The sequence below is a fragment of the Argopecten irradians genome, chromosome 15 (genome assembly GCF_041381155.1).
Source record: "Argopecten irradians isolate NY chromosome 15, Ai_NY, whole genome shotgun sequence".
Lineage (NCBI taxonomy): Eukaryota > Metazoa > Mollusca > Bivalvia > Pectinida > Pectinidae > Argopecten > Argopecten irradians.
This window is the reverse complement of record NC_091148.1, coordinates 24,516,978-24,537,112: the sequence shown is the minus strand read 5'-3', so window position 1 is coordinate 24,537,112 and position 20,135 is coordinate 24,516,978. Positions and strand designations below refer to the sequence as shown.

Genomic DNA, 20,135 nt, shown 5'->3' with positions numbered 1-20,135 from the left:
TTTAGTTACATTCCATTCCAGAACTCTATGACTAGTAGCGATTTAAAGGATTTACCTCTATTTCCCCTATTGGGCCCCGCCCCCTCTGCCCCGGGGGACCAGAGCCAAAATGTATACAAGTTTCTGTTCCCCTTCCTCCAAGGATGTTTATGGCCAAATTTTGGTCACAATCCAAGCAAAACTCTAGGACAAGAAGTGATTTATAGGATTTACCTCTATTTCCCCTATTGGGCCCCACCCGTCCTGTCCTAAGGGGCCAGAGTCAAAATCATACAAGTTCTGTTCCCCCTTCCCCAAAGATTTTTGTGGCCAAATTCGGTTACATTCCATTCAAAACTCTTTGACTAGTAGCGATTTTGAAAGGATTTACCTCTATTTCCCCTATTGGGCCCCGCCCCTCCTGCCTCCGGGGAACCAGAGCCAAAATTTATACAAGTTCTGTTCCCCTTCCCCAAAAGGATGTTTGTGGCCAAATTTAGTTACATTCCATTCAGAACTCTATGACTAGTAGCGATTTAAAGGATTTACCTCTATTTCCCTATTGGGCCCCGCCCTCCTCCTGCCCCGGGGGACCAGAGCCAAAATTTATGAAAGTTCTGTTCCCCTTACCCCAAGGATGTTTGTGGCCAAATTTGGTTACATTCCATTCAGAAGTCTATGACTAGTAGCGATTTAAAGGATTTACCTCTATTTCCCCTATTGGGTCCCGCCCCTCCTGCCCCCAGGGGACCAGAGCCAAAATTTATACAAGTTCTGTTCCCATTTCCCCATAGGATGTTTGTGGCCAAATTTGGTTACATTCCATTCAAAACTCTATGACTAGTAGCGATTTAAAGGATTTACCTCTTTTACCCCTATTGGGCCCCGCCCCTCCTGCCCCTGGGGGATTAGAGCAAAAATTTATACAAGTTCTGTTCCCCTTCCCCAAAGGATGTTTGTGGCCAAATTTGGTTACAATTCATGTAGAGCTCTAGGACAAGTAGAGGATTTTAAAGGATTTACCTCTATTTCCCCTATTGGGCCCCGCCCCTCCTGCCCCCGGGGGGTCAGAGCCAAACTTTATAACAAGTTCTGTTCCCCTTCCCCCAAGGATGTTTGTGGCCAAATTTAGTTACATTCCATTCAGAACTCTATGACTAGTAGCGATTTAAAGGATTTACCTCTATAGTTCCCCTATTGGGCCCCGCCCCTCCTGCCCCCGGAGGACCAGAGCCAAAGTTTATACAAGTTTCTGTTCTCCTTACCTCAAGGATGTTTGTGGCCAAATTTGGTTACATTCCATTCAGAACTCTAAGACTAGTAGCGATTTAAAGGATTTACCTCTATTTCCCCTATTGGGCCCCGCCCCTCCTGCCCCCGGAGGACCAGAGCCAAAGTTTATACAAGTTCTGTTCCCCTTCCCCCAAGGATGTTTGTGGCCAAATTTAGTTACATTCCATTCAGAACTCTATGACTAGTAGCGATTAAAGGATTTACCTCTATTTCCCCTATTGGGCCCCGCCCCTCCCTGCCCCCGGGAGGACCAGAGCCAAAAGTTATATACAAGTTCTGTTCTCCTTACCTCAAGGATGTTTGTGGCCAAATTTGGTTAACATTCCATTCAGAACTCTATGACTAGTAGCGATTTAAAGGATTTTACCTGTATTTCCCATATTGGACCCCGCCCCTCCTGCCCCCAGGGGACCAGAGTCAAAATTTATACAAGTTTCTGTTCCCCTTCCCCCAAGGATGTTTGTGGCCAAAATTTGGTTACAAATCATGTAGAACTCTATGACTAGTAGCGATTTAAAGGATTTACCTCTATTACCCCTATTGGGCCCCCGCCCCTCCTGCCCCTGGGGGTCAGAGCCAAAATTTATACAAAGTTCTGTTCCCCTTCCCCCAAGGATGTTTGTGGCTAATTTTGGTTACAATCCATGCGGAACTCTAGGACAAGTAGTGATTTAAAGGATTTACCTCTATTACCCCTATTGGGCCCCGCCCCTCCTGCCCCTGGGGGACCAGCGGAAAAATTTATACAAGTTCTGTTTCCCCTCCCCCAAGGACTGTTGCCCCGGGGGGGACAGAGCCAAAATTTATACAAGTTCTGTTCCCCTCCCCCAAGAATGTTTGTGGCCAAATTTGGTTACAATCCATGCAGAACTTTATGACTAGTAGCGATTTAAAGGAAATGTTGACGGACGGACGGACGGACGACGGACGGACGGACGGACGACGGACGCCGCGCCATGACATAAGCTCACCGATATTTTCTTTTGGTTTCACAACTCTCGTGTTACTTCGAGATTGTCGCGACGATGTTCGGAAGAGTACGGAATGATTCGACACCTTTCGAGCCTATTTTTCACGTGTACACGTTAAAAAGGTTTTTTTAACTTTTGTAATTAAAGATACTTCCAGTGCTGCAACTTTATAAAAAGTGGTAAAAATAGAAAGTTTAAAAGTCAGACAGACGGAGACAAATACGTATGCCACTTAAACAGTTTTCACTATGAAAAAAGAGCGAAAGTTATAGACCATACAACTTTAAGGAATTCTGTAACTTAAAATTTTCTGTGGGAGAACATTACAGATTTGAAGGAAGGTTTCTTAAGATGTTTTCATTAACTTCTGTAATATTTTCCTATGATCAATTTTAAGTTAGGGATTCCTTTAAGTGAAGGAATGTTAGTTAAACTGGGCCCAAGTGGGCCAATGCGTCCCATTGCTGTGTCTAGAAGACTGGAAGGTTGACAATCAGTCGTCCAACCAAGGTATAGGCTGGGTATTCTGATTCAGATGATTGATCAAGAATACAGCAGGATCTTAGATCATTTATTTAACTTAAAACGAGATGTGGCTGAGTTTTGAAGGTCAGGCAAATTATTTTCAGTTAAATTCAGGTCATTTTCTCGCCTAGCCTTTTTTAGATAAAATTGGCATGAAGATAATTTGTCTGTACAAGAATCACTTGGTTTCAGTCCCTTTAAACTTGTGTTCGGACACACTGTACGTGGTCATTTGAAAATTCCAAAAGACAAAATTTTGGATGATTATTCTATAATGAATCTATTAAAATATGTGTCTTACTTTACGCAAAGTTTAGAAAATGCATATGAAAATTTAGCAGCTACTCAAACCAAAATGAAAACATAGTATGATAAATATGCATGTGCAAGTATTTTTCATCCAGGTAACAAAATTTTTGCTCTATTATCAATGTGACCGTATACCTGGTCAGCCTTTGTAAGTTAGATACTTTGGAACTTATGTTAAATTAGGGCAAAAGGTCGATATGTAAACTGCATCGTTCAAACTTCATAGGGAATATCCTTTATGTCATCTTAAGTATGTATATAGATAAGAAAGCCAGATCTCTTAGCAAAAGGCCACCTTAGCCTCTGCATCATGATTTAGATGGCGGTGTAAAGAATGAGGTGTAAACTACGATATTTAAAAGTTACAGAACTCAATTGTGGTCGGAACTTGGACAATGCACTGTGCTATTTGTCGGACACGGGGCGTTACGAACTGAAGGATATGATGTTCTAGTGAGTAGTCATTCATTTTCCTAAAAATGGCCATAGACTTGGACATCGTTATGCATGATTGAATAGATTAATCATTACAATTTCACACCTTTATTAAAGTTTGTGTAAACACGTCATAGCTACCTGCATGAGTTGTATGTAAAGGTTATTGCATGGCTTTCGAGTAGTACGGGATTTATTACAGCCGAGCGAAGCGAGGGGGTAGTAAGTCCCGAGTGAAGAGAAATCATGCAATAACTGACTTACTGCATGCTTCTTAACCTCGAACAAAAAGACAGGCTGATTGAAAAAATACACACCTTTCTATCCCCAAACCCCCACTCTCATTGTTCTCTGATTTGATATACCTGTAGCTATTATGCTTGTGAGCACTTTTCAGTATTAGAGGTTCTTTGCTCCATCCATATTACCGAGATTTTCTCTACCCACCTCTACTACCGAGACTTCCTATACTCACCTTTACTACCGAGACTTCCTCTACCCACCTCTATTACCGAGACTTCCTCTATCCATCTTTACTACCGAGAAGTCCTCTACCCACCTCTACTACCGAGACTTCTTCTATCCACCTTTACTACCGAGATTTCATCTACCCACCTCTACTACCGAGAAGTCCTCTACCCACCTCTACTACTGAAAAGTCCGCTACTACCTATCTTCACTATGGCAAATCCACAGATTCAAGTCTCAAGTTTGTTAGAAACAAGCGCGGAGGACGGAATATTGCACTCGATGGTTATATGTTCAGCGTGAAAAATAACCGCGGTGAGAGAACCTATTGGAGATGCGATATTCCAGACTGCTCTGCAACTCTTGCAATCCTTAATGACATACCCGTCAGATTCGGACAACACCAGCATAACCAACCTTCAGACCAGGCCAACATCGTTGCTACAGAGATCATGAACAATGTTCGAGACCGATACCAGTCCGAAATTACACCTATCCCCACCATCTACAACGAAGAAGTGATCAAGCTACGGACCAACGAATGGAATGATGAGAGCGAGAGGATAGTACAGCGACTACCAACCTTCTACTCAGCCCATGCCAGACTCTACAGAGCTCGGAGGAAGCAAACACCAAAGTTACCAACGACAGCAAGCGACATTGACTTAGATGGAATGTGGACTCAGACGACTGCCGGAGACCAATTCCTCCTCTTTGATGATGGAGATGCTTCACGGATTATTAGTTTTGCCACAACAGAGAATCTGTTTGACTTAGCCAACGCTGACACCATTTACTGCGATGGGACATTCTTCACATGCCCAAAGCTTTTTTTTCAGATTTATACAATACATGCAGATATCGACGGACAGATGTATCCCCTTGTATATACGCTATTACCCAGCAAGACCAAGGACACCTACTCCCGCTTCCTCAGCCTCTTGAAGACGACTATGAACAACTTCAACCTGCCCCTCCAGCCCACCACTGTATTCATGGACTTCGAGACAGCCGCACACAACGCCATTCGTGAAGTTTTCCCCGGAATCACAGTGAAGGGATGTTTCTTTCATTTTACCCAATGCATCTGGAGGAAAGCTCAGCAAACAGGCCTGCAGCAACTCTACAAGAACGATGACTCCATCAACAGACTGGTTCGCCTAGCCGCAGTTCTACCCTTGGTGCCCTTAGCGAATGTGGATGATGTATGGTTCAACGCACTTGAGGAACTGGAGGATGCTGATGTGCCCGTGAACACCCTGCCTTTCACAGACTAAATGACAACCCAATGGTTAGAGGGAGATCGTCAGACTTGGAACCACTACAGCACAGAAGGACACCGCACCACCAACAACCTGGAGGCTTGGCACGGGAAGCTGAAGAAGAAAGTCCGAACCGCACACTCCAACATCTACGCCATCATCAGAGTTTTCCAGGAGATCCAAGCCACCAATGAGATCAGCAGGATACAGAAGGACGCAGGAGGACCAACCAGACCACACAGCAAGAGATACCGGAACATCGACCACCGACTGATGACACTCAAGGAACGCCTGGAGAACAGCACAATAAGCCTGATGGAATACGCAGACGCAGCGTCACACTTTCTCCATTTGGAGTAGGTTTTGTTAGAGACATCCGATATCCAAACTGTATTGTCAGTGTGTACAAAATGGCTTGTAGTCATATGATGTAAACTTCTGTATATTTTCTATTAGTATTTGTATTAGTGCTTTGTATTATAAAGATGTATCACTTTTTTGTATGTATAAAATGCATTGTAGCATCTACCACGTGTATCATGAATAAGTTATATACTCCAGCTGTCCAAGGCTAATCAGAACTATAATGAGACCTATAATTAGACATATGAAGAATTGTACAGCGCCATATAAGATTCTATTGGGAGAGCTATTGTGACTTTATCTGTGGATCTGTAATTTGATTCGGAGTTTCTTTGGGTGATAGGGAACCCATTTTGTATAAACAGTAGGTCTGATCGCCCAGGGGCTTGAACGTCGAGACAAATTAGGGATAACATAGCCAATTCTTTAAAATCTTTCTTCCTCTTTAGGAATGATTAAGGAGTTTGGTTCTAATTTAGTTTGAATCAGGGGTCTGATGGTCGGGGTCGGGGTCCAAAATGGGAAATGTAATAAATTCTTTAAAATCCTTTTAAATAAAATTATTTAGTCTGAAGCTTTCTCGTGAAAAGGAACTCATTTTGTATAAACGGTGGGTCTGGTCTCCCGATGGCCTGAGGGGCGTGTACTAGTAGGGGAAATATAACAAATTCTTTAAAACGTTTTTTTTAGACTGAAGATATGGAGGGGTTTTCAGTTTGGTTTGGAGGTTCCGTGGGTGAAGATGAACCAATTTTAATGATGCTCCACCGCTGACAATTGGTATTTTTTACACTATCAAAAACATGAGAAGACGATTTAGTATTTTTCTCCAGTTACAAAAGTTATACTTTAAACCATTTTCACCATTTTTCAAAGTTTGAGTTTCTAATTTTACTTAATGTTTAAAATATGAAAAATAATTAATTGCACCGGAAAAAAATCCGTGGAACTTAATCCTATATGGAATGAAGTACTGATTGCGCATACACCAAAAATAAATTATTTTACATATATGTATACTATTTTTGTGTTAATTAGACATATATATACACGATTAAACACCAGTTATTATTCTAATGAATATATCATTTACGCTCTGTCGACGGTGGAGCATCTTGAAAACAGTGGGCCTAGTCCCCCATGTAGGAGCCTGAGGGGTTGAGACAAGCATTTGAAATCCTCCAGTAGGAATGAATATATTAAGTTCAAATCAAAGGCCTTCAAGTTGGTAGCTTATGACCTTGGCCAGAAACAGGTGCGCGATGCAGTGCCGTTTTCGTTTATTCGGAACAACCGGTTCGACCGTTGTCATTAATTCAAGTATAAATCCTGCATTTTTTATACAGGCGTGTAAGCGCTTTGTCAAGGCTCGTCTGAAAACAATATAAAATCACCAGGTCCGTCTTTAATTAATAAACGAACAACTAGGTCCAACCAGTCAAACCGCATAATCGAAAACGGCCCAGATCCAATGGGCTTCATGGGTATTTTTTCACACCTAATTTTTAATTGGGTTATGAAAAAGCAGCCCAAAAACTTGTTTTATATAGGCATTTAGCGAAAAGACAGAACTGTAAAACAATTTGGACAACCCGGTATAGTTATATATGTCATCGAACATGATTTAATTGACCGATCATCAGGCATTATGCAGCCACGCCTTTTTCACAAACGCACGTGTACCTTTCCAATGTCGTAGCATATACAAAACACATAATGCAACATACGAATACTGGTAACTGAAAGATAATTAACTGACAATCCGTCAGTTGTTTTCATTTTGTTTAATATATTTCTTTTATAGTCTGAATAACAATAGCGGGGTTCAACAGGGTGATCTGTTATCCCAAAATTCGTTCAAGTTTCGTTCGATTTTTATTTTGTATTACTATATATTTGTACAGTACATATGTAATATTTTTATTTTTTTTGTAGGCTAACAATATGAATGTTTTATTTCAATAATTTATTAAATTATTTCAATTATGTAAAATTGTTGAGTGAGCAATTTACGAGTTATCGTTCTAAGTTTGTACACAACAGCGTACGCGTACAGTACTGCACACGCACAGGTAAAACCGGTACGTGTTACTGTACTAGCCTAACTTACTCATTTGTGATGAAAATAAATGTGCTGCCGAAAGCAAAACGATTATAAATATTACAAATAAATCCAATCGCGAATGAAATAAATTAAGCTGACTATCATTTTAGTATTGATTAGTTAGAGTTATCTCCCGTAGGAAAAACCCCGAGACGAGAACACGTAACAATAACTTTGGACCAATGAAAACGAGCCACGCTTTTCTCCTCGGGTCAGTACAAACGTGGAGAGCACCGGCTAGCAGAGGCTCGCTAGCACAACAAAACTGACTTGGAATCTGAATGAAATAAATCTTAGCGTCGGGAAACGAAACAGAATTGACATGCAAGTGTTTGGTAAGTGATATAAGATAAAAGCGTCGTATTGATATTTGATTCCCCGTTTATTTTTTGGCTTAAATGCAGAAAGATGAGAAAACGAAACCGGGAGTTGATCAGCTGTGACTGTCACCGAACAGCCTTGTCGAATGCTGCTGATGTTTTTATCATGTTATATGTTGCATTTAGATCTAGTATTTGATGATTTTATTTTAAACTTGTAAGTATTATTGGACAAATCCTTTTAAACATTTTAAGACTCACTTTTACTGTTGCATATCGACGTAGAAATATCAAATAGGCAGCTGATTCAGAATTCTGAACTGATGGTTGCAAGGATGCTGAGCACATGGGGCTTAATTCAGTGGAAATATCATATTTGAAGGAGGGTCTGGCGAATATACTTAGTACATTGGAATTATGTTAATACACCCAGATTTTTGAAATATTATTTCAAATCTCGGAAAAAAAATCACATGTATTTTTATATCTATCTATAGCTAAGTTAGCTTTAACATGTTCGATTTAAAGATGCTCCACCGCTGAGACAAATGGTAATTTTTCATCATCACCAACAGGAGCAGACGATTTAGTTTTTTTTTCTTCAGTTACAAAAGTTACTTACTTTACACCATTACCACCATTGAAAAATTTGAGCTTCTAATTTTACTTCAAGCTAAAAATTTGAAAAAATAATTAATTGCATCCCGAAAAAATTCTTTTGCACTATATCCTATATGGAATGAAGTAATGATTGCGCATGCACCAAAGGCGAAATAAATTATGTTATTTTTTGTGTTAATTAGGCATATATATACACTATTAAACACCAATTATTGTTCAAATGATGAATATCATTTATGCTTTGTCGGCGGTGGAGCATCTTTAACATAAGAAAGGATAAAACAATGTGTAGCTGGCTGTCGACGTCTTAACGTTGAATTCAAATTTAGATTTTTAGAGTTGTAAATAATCTTTAGTCCACAATACTTCAAATTAATTAGCTTTAAGTTAATTTATATAATATTTTACAATAAAAACAGGCCTTTGAAAAAGGTAAGTCGAATAAAATCTGATTAAAATACAGATCCTTATTATCACTACGTTGGATAAGAGGATCTGAGAACATCCATTAAGGGGTCACGTCAAGATGACCTTTTGAAATGGCCAATCAAATTGGCACTGCCAGAATCTTGACTGGGGATGAAATAGTTTGAAAAAGCTGTCCAAATTATTTTCGTGTATGTAGTCATCTCGCCCGAAGCGCACAACAAAGCTAATTGTATATGTATACTGGGACGAAAAGACATTTTCAATTGATGTTGTAAGGTGTAGAAACTGCATTTGCTCTGAAGTACACATGGTATAAAGGTCATCTGGACGTGACCCTTTATGGGATATTGTCAGATCCTCTATTGAACGGAGTGGTTATAAGGATCTGTGTTTTAATCAGATTGCGTCGAATAGGTCTTTGTGTCATTTTACTGAACATATTATCGTGATTTTTAAAAAAAAGATATGAAAAATAGTCATGTGTGATGGAATAAATTAAATTTGGTATCAACATAAAGATAAGCATTTGAACTATTTACAAAAATTCGTTTATACACAAATTGGTTTGCAAAAGAGAGAAAACATGTATTGTTTATGATCTGTCTGTGTCAAATCGTTACAGGGGAAATTCTTCCAGCTCACATGACTGCTAGACACAGTGGTTAACAATAAAAACTTAGTTGATTTTTAGTACAAACAAAAATTAATAAAACATCATAAAAGTCTTCTGTGTTATGAACCGTTTTTAATGATATCTCTTTATTTTTTTAGCATTGGCCATGGTTGGCCTGTTGTCAACGGCAACGGCCATGTACTCGTCAGGTGATGGTGTTGTTCAGCTGACACCAGCAAACTTTGACAAGGAAGTGATGAACAGTGATGAATTGTGGGTTATTGAGTTCTACGCTCCATGGTAAGTTACTTTCTAATTACACATACAGTTAAACATGGATATAACAAATCTCTTGGGACCAACAAAATTACTTGGTTATATACGTACAGTGTTCAATCTACGATTACTTTCCGTGGGTCCTTTTCAATGATTTTTGTGAAAACAATGGGTCCCACAGTGTTATAGACACCCATTCCCAGAAATTTCATGGGTCCTTTTAAAATTCTGTGAGTCCAGGACTCGGGATGCGCATGTAGATTTATCACTGTACGTAGTTCATTATTTATACACATATTACAGAGATCTTTTAGGAACCTTGATGGGTAATAAAAATTACAAAATATAGACAACAAATCCATTGGAAGCGTGTTTGTTGTAAGCATGTTTTTACTCTATCTAACGTTGAAAGACACCTTATGATTTGTAATGTTTGCTGTAAACCTTTAATGTGAATTTTGAAGACATTTGAATTATTTATATGACGAAAATTATTATATATAGTATGTTTATTATTACTAAGCTCTGTTAATCTAAATCTGCTGAAGTTGATTACTACTAAGGATTTTAACTTCTGAACTGATCTTATTATTCACATGACATTATTTCTAGGTGTGGGCATTGTCAGTCCCTGGCTCCAGAATGGAAGAAAGCTGCTAAGGCCCTAAAGGTAAATATAAGTTCATCAAAAAACATAAAAAAACTTATTCCCCCCTAAAGACTTTCCTAATTCAAAGATTGGAACAGTGAATAGATTAAAGCATATACTGCTGATTTGTTTGTAGCAGAAATCCATATCACAAACAATTAATGCGCTTTTTGAAAAATTGATATTTAGTTTTCATTGAACGATGGACAATTTTATTTTTCAAATTTGACACTGGGTAATTTAGATATGAATTTGAAACCATTCTTGTCCACAGGGTGTAGTGAAGGTGGCTGCAGTTGATGCTGATGCCCATGGACAGCTGGGACAGAGGTATGGCGTCCAAGGGTTCCCCACCATTAAGATCTTTGGAGCCAATAAGAACAAGCCTGAGGACTACCAGGGTGGTAGAACAGCTAACGCCATAGTGGACACTGCCCTGTCCAAGGCCAAGTCCATGGTGAACGCTCGTCTGAGTGGGCGTGGAGGCAGCAGTGGGGGTGGCAGTGGAGGTGGATCACAGGTAAGTTATGGAATAGAAACAAAATCTATACCTCAGGGTATCTTATTAATTACCAAGCTGGTATATTATAATTTTTAGAAGTTTGTACCTTAGTATATATGGATAAATAACATTGTTACTTGCCCTGATATGGCATAATAACTTCCCCAGAAATTACATTCACATTGCTATTTCTCATCAAATGACAGGCTTACTTTCTCTAAAATTGCATCGCCTGACTTAACATTATAGACACACACCCCTATATCTATTATCAACCTCTTCTGAAACTACAATGTTGCCTCCCTTGAACTAACGTAACCCCTCCTGAATTGACATTATTAACTCCCTTGTATTACCTCCCTTAAACTGACATTGTAACCTCCGGTGAACTGACATTATAACCTCCCATGAACTAACATAACCTCTAATGAACTGACATTATTAACTCCCTTGTATGACCTCCCTTAAACTGACATTGTAACCTCCGGTGAACTGATATTATTACCTCCCTTGAACTGATATTATTACCTCCTTTGAACTAACATAACCTCTAATGAACTGACATTATTAACTCCCTTGTATAACCTCCCTTAAACGGACACTGTAACCTCCTGTGAACTGACATTATAACCTCCCTTGAACTAACATAACTTCTAATGAACTGACATTATTATAACTCCCTTGTATTACCTCCCTTAAACTGACACTGTAACCTCCGGTGAACTGACATTATAACCTCCCTTGAACTAACATAACCTCTAATGAACTGACATTATTAACTCCCTTGTATTACCTCCCTTAAACTGACACTGTAACCTCCGGTGAACTGACATTATAACCTCCCTTGAACTAACATAACCTCTAATGAACTGACATTTATTAACTCCCTTGTATTACCTCCTTTAAACTGACACTGTAACCTCTGGTGAAGTCCATCAATATAATATCTTCACTAAAGAAAATTCCTTCACCTAGACATTTCTATAGAAAATCATATCAGAAGATTGAGGGAGGTAGTCTAAACCTTTTTCTTAACATCTGTATTCCTTTTGTATGGAGAATTTTACATAGGGAACATTGGTGAAACTGAGTCCTGACCTGACATCATTACTATCCATGAACTGGCATTATTACCTCCCCTGATGTATATCTCGTTTACTGATACCTCAACTTCCCTGAAAGGTCACTGTTGTATCTGTACATACAAACTATTCTCTGACTGACTATTTGAATGAAAATTTACTTGTATGATTAAATCATTTCAGTCTGGTGATCCCAAGGATGTGGTTGAGCTGACGGACGGGAACTTCGAAGAGCTGGTACTGAATAGTGAAGACATGTGGTTGGTAGAGTTTTTCGCGCCCTGGTGTGGACACTGCAAGAACCTCGCCCCACACTGGCAATCAGCTGCTTCTCAGATGAAGGGCAAGGTCAAGTTTGGAGCTGTGGACGCCACTGTACACACTGTGTATGCCAGTAGATATGGGGTGAGGTTCATAAAACAGAGAAATTTACCTAAAAACTCTTCCCTCAGAATGGTTTAGTCCATTAAAGAGTTCAGAAAATTTACATATAAAAGAATTTTCTCTTTTGCTGGTGTCTTTTGCTAAGGATGCAATAACTGAAAACATATTTAATGTAATAGACAAATAGAAACTTTTTCAAAGCTTATGGTTCAGATTTAGTTCTTTTTGAACTTTTGATTATATCCTTTTCAAAGGTAATATTATAAGTAAAAATTTGGTTTCCTTTTGTCAGGTCCGAGGTTATCCTACCATCAAAATGTTCCCTGCTGGAAAGAAAGACGGAGAAGCTTCAGAGTACGACGGTGGACGAACTGCTTCAGACATTGTTGCATGGGCCACAGACAGAGTGGCCGCTAACATACCACCTCCAGAAGTCTACGAAGTAAGTTGTTGCTAGATTCACTAAAACATAAACCATATTTAATCCAATAAGCTCCCAGGATGCTTAAAAAATGAAATAAATAAGAGGCGCTTAATAGAACCAAATTTGGACCAATCTTTCATAAAATTATTGCAGAAGTATGCCATAATCAATTTTTAACATAAAGTAATGGAGAAATCTACATACAGTCTGCATGTAATTCAATGTCAGTGAAACTGTGGCCTTAAAAAGGGAGAGGAAGGCCTTTAGGCATGGGACTGATGTTTACAGTTACATACCCAAGTAAAACATGATATAGTTGTTTTTTGACATCTTCGGAAGCGTTGTTTATCTAATGACTTTGTTGTTTTAGTTTTTTGACATCTTCGGAATTGTTGTTTATCTAATGACTTTGTTGTTTTAGGTGACGTCCCAGGATGTGATCACACAGAACTGCCAGGACCACCAGATTTGTGTCGTTGCCGTTCTCCCACACATCCTTGACTGTCAGGCTGAGTGTAGAAATAACTACCTCAGTATCCTTAGAGCCATGGGCGAAAAATACAAGAAAAACCAGTGGGGGTAAGGACACTAATTATTGTATTGATCTTTTTCTGTGAATATAGAGCGACCACCTCTGTATAAAGACCACCTGTTTGATAAGACCACTTTCTTAGGGTCCCATATGGTCAACACAACACGACCTGTGTACAAAGACCACTTGTCTGTGGGTGGATTTTATACACAGGTATGAATAGTAGGCCATAATGATAAACAAATAAAAATAAAGAAGCATCATTGTGGATTTTACTACTAAACCAAACTTGGAATTTTGTGTCACATTAGAATTCTGTTTTACATAACTAACATCCAATGAAATTTGGTGTTATATAACTAACCACAAATAAAATCTGGTGTGACATACCTAACCTCCAATAAAATCTGGTGTGACATACCTAACCTCCAATAAAATCTGGTGTGACATACCTAACCTCCAATAAAATCTGGTGTTACATAGCTAACCTCCAATACAATCTGGTGTAACATAACTAACATTCAATGAAATTTGGTGTTATATAGCTAACCACAAATAAAATCTGGTGTTACATAGCTAACCTCAAATACAATCTGGTGTTACAGATGGGTTTGGTCCGAGGCAGCAGCTCAGCCAGCACTTGAGGAAGCTCTTGGTATTGGTGGCTTTGGATATCCAGTAAGTAATTAAAGCATACACAGGCTGTGCAGGGAATTCAATATCAGGCAATACCCAGATAGCAAATAAAATCTGCTGTTACATAGCTAACCTCCAATACAATCTGGTGTTACAGATGGGTTTGGTCCGAGGCAGCAGCTCAGCCAGCACTTGAGGAAGCTCTTGGTATTGGGGGCTTTGGATATCCAGTAAGTAATTAAAGCATACACAGGCTGTGCAGGGAATTCAATATCAGGCAATACCCAGTAATTTTTGCCAGTTAAACCTACCTGTTGTACCATCTGATGTGGGCTAAATTACATTAGATAGCATACAGATAGTATATAAAAGTCCCCTCTGAAATTACAATTGTACCGCCTCCCCGAAAGATAATGAAACCCCTGCACAGGTTAATTTGACCTGAAATTCAGCTGAAAATGACCTCAAACTGACTTCAATTTATTTGAAGACATTATGGCTGTATACATATATAGATCTAGTGTCTATTTCTGTCTTCAAATACAAAGTTTTGACTGTATACTTTGTCTTATCGATACTATCATTATACATACCGGTATTGATTTGAAAACAAGTGTTTGGAACTATATTTTAAATCCATTTTGAAAGATAAATGTATGCAATATATCATAAAAAAGATTATTTAAAGAAAAAAATTCACTGCAATTGAATGTGTTATCATTATTCATTTGAAATGCATGAACTCCAATATTGAAATGCATGAGAAACTGAAAGGGAATTTCTCAAACTTGTATAATTTTATAATTATGATGTGGATACTTAAGATTTTCATGATATAAGAAATATTTTTATTTTCTGTGTCTATAGGCCATGGCAGCTCTCAACTCCAGGAAAAAGCTTTACGTTCTCCTGAAGGGACCATTTAGTGAGAAAGGAATTAACGAATATCTCAGGTAAAAACAATAGTTGAAATTTAAACCAAAGTTGAAGTAATTTCTTAATGCATCAAGGAAGTAGAATCTGATACAAATAATACTTTGTTGAAGGCTTTGAATCAGCAATATCATAAGGCTTTATATTTATATTGGAGATTGAATTTAACTTTTATAATAATGCAACTTCGATATCTTGCTTTCATACTACATAATTATGTAAATTCCAAATTCTGATGACTGTCTTTCAGTCAAAAAAGTATTCAAATAAAGTGAAATCTTCACTGTAACTTTGTGTTGTAGGGATCTTTCCTATGGTAAGGGATCCTCTGTGTTGATGAGGGACAGTGAACTTCCGAAAGTACAGAATCTGGAACCCTGGGATGGAAAAGACGGACAGGTAAGTCTTGATGAGAAGCAGGTTTTATCTCACCTGGCCCCGATTTCTCCAAACAAAAAGTACTGAATTCAGCTCCACATTTTGATATAAAATTGTTGGATTTAAGACAGTTAATAACATTAATAAGTTTTTTCGAGAAATCAGAGCCTAGTCTTTAATATGTGACAGACTGGTTGCACCCTTATGGGATGGGTATTCAAAATTGTGCTAATGATTGAATTGAAACATCCACCCGAACAAGGCCTGCTCGTAAATACCATAACTACTACTATTGCTATCCAGGGAGCTTTTCATCATTTAAAATGAGAAATTATTGGAAAATGGCATTCTATAAGCTCAACGAATATGGTTTTCATTACTATGACCAGATAATACCATGTTCTTGTTTGTAGTCTAACTAGTTATTTGAAGTGTTAATCAAGGTATGAAATCCATTTTCCAGAAACAATTTATGTATTATTATTTATTTATTTATTTTTCTGTTTCAGATGTACGTTGAAGAAGAGATTGATCTGAGCGATGTCGAACTTGACGACCTCAAGGACGAACTATGATACAGAAAACCTGAAGTTAATAATTTATCTTTTTATGTATGCAAATTAGCTGGACAGATGTAAAATAAGAGTTGTGTGAAGAACTAGTATGAGCATTGTTCGAGTTCAGTATGGAACAGTGTGTAGGTGGATGTTGTATGTAAGTGTTGACAGAGATTGAATGGTGAACGAATGTTTGTATGAAATTATTGTTTGTTAAATGATCATAGGATTGTTACTTCAGAAAAGACTGGTATGGTCTTATACATACTCTTCATATGTCTAGGTTCTAAATGCTTGAAACAACTTGAAAATATGCTTCCTTGGTCCTTGTTTTGATGTGACTTTCTGACATAATTATGCAGAGATGTTTTTGCTCAGTCCCATTATATATAACTAATTCACTAATTACAAAAGTTTCCCATGCTACTGTTTACTGAATGTGCTGCGCTTGCCTGGAAAAGAAGCAGACTGAACACACTCAGCAAATGGGTGACGGTTGTCCGGTAAACTGCCCTGTTCATTATTCATCCTCCAAGGTTTGCTCCTGCATTACATATACTTGTTTCTGTTTGCATGCAAATGCTGATTATCGACTGGCAGTCGTATAATGTATGGCTATTTTTATCGACTGGCAGTCGAGCAATTGTCGATAGATATGAAGTAGTTGATTTCTGGTTTGTTCTTGGTGATGTTTGTTGTAGAAGGATTTGTATATGTGGTTTTAACCCCGGTAGTAAATAATTTGTCCCTTGGAGATAAAGACTTTATAACAAGATGGGTACTCTTGACAGTTCCCTACACGAGCCAAGCATTTTGTGATGAAATGGTACGTCTCCGACACATGCTCCGAGAGTACCTACCAAAACCAAAGCATTTTGTGATTACATGTACATGTTGTAGCTCATTCGATCCAACAGTACGTGGCAAAAGCCAAGCATATTTGTGATAGTTAACATATCGTGTTACGATTCGGGAATATTTGATTTGTATATTCCTGAACATATCGTGTAACGATTCGGGAACATCTAATTAGTATATTCCTGGAACACTTCTCCTGCATGATTGTGACCTATATTATGACCTCTCGTGTCGGTGTTGTGTGACGTGCTGTAGACGATATCTTTCCCAAGAATTAGTGTTGTTTAGCTCTTAGTTCTAACTATAACTTCACCCATTCACCGCTGAAGATGCATTTAGATTCTTCTACTTCAAAGGCCGGAATAGTGTATTTTGGAATTTCAGGGCTGAATATGGTATTCAGAATAAGATATTGCATGAATGGTTCCTATTTACAAATTTCATGATCTGCATGATCTATACTGTTAAAGATACTTTTCCTACTGCACATGTACTCTCAAACATGTCCAGCCAGAGAAGTTACAAAAATATAATTTTAATTTTGTTGCATATTTCACATCACTGTATCTGTCATTATTCTTTTATTTCACAAGAAGGAAATAGAATCATATAATATATCTATATAATGTTTTATGTCAAGACATGAAGGACAGATTGTGAAGACTTTCCTCGTTTGAAACATACATGGGGCAGTTATCTGGTACCTACCGTAGGTCAGTGGTTTTTATCCAGGTCCTTTGGTTTTCCTGCACCAACAAACTTTACCACATCCTTAAATATTTGACTGTTTACAGATGTTAAATATCTCATTTAGACCTTAATATGTATTTAGATTAAAGCAACATTTGAAGAAATGTGGCCATTAGTAAATTCTGAAATAACAATCCCGTACATTAGATTAAAACAACATTTGAAGAAATGATTAAAACAACATTTGAAGAAATGTGGCCATTAGTTAATTCTGAAGTAACAATCCCGTATAATTTTAAGATGAGTGCGCGAGTGAAAATTAGATTTAAAGTCTGTAAAAGCATTGACAATGTTTCACTAGGGGATATATGTGTATGGCTGTGAGTTGTCCTGTCCCCATGTCTTGAGGATTTTATTGTCATTCTCTCTTATGTAAAACCATGTCAATATTTTCCTGTAAAGTTTAATAAAACATAGTGCTGAAATTGATTTACCAAGTACATTCGATATGAAGGACGGCAAGATTTTGTAAAGACATAATTTAATTTGGCTGGTTAAAGTGAAATATTTTTTTTATATTTCACATATGGCCAATTTAATTCAAAGTTTTGAAATGTAACAATGTTTCCAGAAATTTGTTTTTATTTCAACCAACAATTTCTAAATCTGTTTGTTTGAATTTCCCTTTCAGCTTTAAGATATTTATGCGTTATTTTTTCTACGTGGCCATCATTCATACACTAGAATTATTATTGTTGTTTTAAAGTTATCATTTAAGATTTTTTCCATTAGATTCTCATTTCTTTATTTCCAAAATCATTAAAACTGATTAAACAGATGATTGGATCCTCAATTTTCTCTTGACAAGCAGATTGTTTCCACTGTTGATAGATTTTAGTATCATTTGACTATAATGATATTAGAATATATAATAGCAAATTCGTATTAAATATTTTTTGAGGAAATTTTTTTTCTAAAAGGAGCAGCAAAATTGTTATTAAAAGTTAAAAATAATCAATTAGAAATTACATCTTTAACCCAGTCACTCCTGAATTTCATAATGGACTGGTCAAGTCTTTGATTTAGAGGAGTCTAAATGTATCTTCAGGGGTGATCAGTGAGTTAATCATTCAGTTAATATAAACTACGGTAAGTATAGATAAATACATGTAATCTGCTGTTTAGTTTAAGGAATATATGATTCAACTGATTCAGGGTAGCGTGATTATACATCAATCAATACATTAATAATAATCCTGTGTCTACTGTGTAGGACTTGATGTTACAAAGATCATGTAAAGGAAGAATTTATAGACATTACAGATTGATAAGTCAATTGCTGCAGAATTAATAAAATCATGAAAAAATATTGAAATTGTTTGTTAATTGTTTGAATTCGCTCTCAAGTTCTAAGCCAACTTGATCTAGGATAGCATTTATGCAGATAAACCACATACATAAACGGTGTTAATGAAGTCATAGTTATAACGGTATGACCTTATTGGTTTTGACAAAGTAACTATATGGCTTACACTCTAAGTAGGCCTCATCCAAAGTCTCATAAAGGATCTTATTTTGGTAACCTGAAAAGAATTATTTAGTCTCGGTGGTTGACCTACTGCAATCGTCTTATATCTGGCCTTGTTCGTCCTCCTTCATCAACAGTTTACATTTTCATTTATTTTGATCAATAACACCTCGACATTATATTAGGCCTGTAGTGTGCTGGGATCAGGGGTTAAAACAAGGTAAAATGTTGTAGCCCTTGATCCCAGCACGCTACAGGCATTTATGTTTATAAATGACGATGAAGTGCTTGGATCAAGTGCTAACCAAATTTCTTCTGAATATAATGACCAAGGATGAGATTTAGATCTCTAGGTAAATGTTTAGCAGCTCAACTGTACCATAACAATTCATTCACCCCTGTTTCATAATGAGCTGGTCTAGGTTTTGATTAAGAAGAGCCTAAATGTGTGTTCAAAGGGGAATGAATTCCATGTATAATGACACCTGCTAAATTTTCTTTTTGTTGTTACAAAAGTTTTGCATAGCAATCTGATTGAAATACATATCCTTATTATCACTAAGCTAGATCAGAGGATCTGAGAAAATCCCATGAGGGGTCATGTCCTGGTGACCTATGGAAATGTCCAATCAAATTGCTGCTGGCAAAATTTTGACGGTGAATTTCAGGGGACGAAATAGTTTGAAAAAACTGTCAGAATTATAGTCATCTCGGCCAAAGATCACAACAAAGCTAATAGTTTATGTATGTTGGGGCGAAATGGCGTTGTCAATTGATATTGCAATGTGCAGAAAATGCATTTATTCTGAGTTACACGTGGTATAAAGGTCATCTAAACATGACCCTTAATGGGATGTTGTCAGATCCTCTATTGAACGGAGTGGTTATTAGGATCTGTATTTCTATTTGATTGCCTCTATTGAACGGAGTGGTTACAAGGATCTGTATTTCAATCAGATTGTTTGCATAGGAACATCTATGCCCAATAGAAGAACCATGGTAATAAAAAGATGC

The 20,135-nt window shown here is 37.6% G+C and overlaps 1 protein-coding gene and 1 pseudogene across 2 annotated transcripts; both read left to right on the top strand.

The window, feature by feature from the left end:
• Nucleotides 1-4,416: 4,416 nt before the first annotated feature.
• Nucleotides 4,417-5,602, top strand: LOC138309207 (uncharacterized; annotated as a pseudogene).
• Nucleotides 5,603-7,886: 2,284 nt separating this feature from the next.
• On the top strand, nt 7,887-16,648 carry LOC138309829 (protein disulfide-isomerase A6 homolog). 2 transcript variants are annotated; one of them, XM_069251067.1, is made up of 11 exons: nt 7,887-8,044; nt 9,851-9,992; nt 10,581-10,638; nt 10,892-11,137; nt 12,385-12,606; nt 12,878-13,027; nt 13,431-13,588; nt 14,335-14,407; nt 15,045-15,130; nt 15,413-15,509; nt 15,998-16,648. In XM_069251067.1, the coding sequence occupies exons 1-11, from the start codon at nt 8,032-8,034 to the stop codon at nt 16,061-16,063; spliced, it is 1,311 nt and encodes a 436-aa protein (XP_069107168.1). In that variant the 5' UTR covers nt 7,887-8,031; the 3' UTR covers nt 16,064-16,648. The 2 variants fall into 2 exon arrangements, with proteins under 2 accessions (XP_069107168.1, XP_069107167.1); XM_069251066.1 differs by lacking the exon at nt 14,335-14,407 and adding an exon at nt 14,147-14,219.
• Nucleotides 16,649-20,135: the final 3,487 nt, after the last annotated feature.

Excerpts from the sequence above, each read along its gene's own strand:
- LOC138309829 (XM_069251067.1), top strand. Across the intron at positions 14,408-15,044 it reads TTGGGGGCTTTGGATATCCA|GCCATGGCAGCTCTCAACTC; the intron begins GTAAGTAATTAA and ends CTGTGTCTATAG. Across the intron at positions 15,510-15,997 it reads GGGATGGAAAAGACGGACAG|ATGTACGTTGAAGAAGAGAT; the intron begins GTAAGTCTTGAT and ends TTTCTGTTTCAG.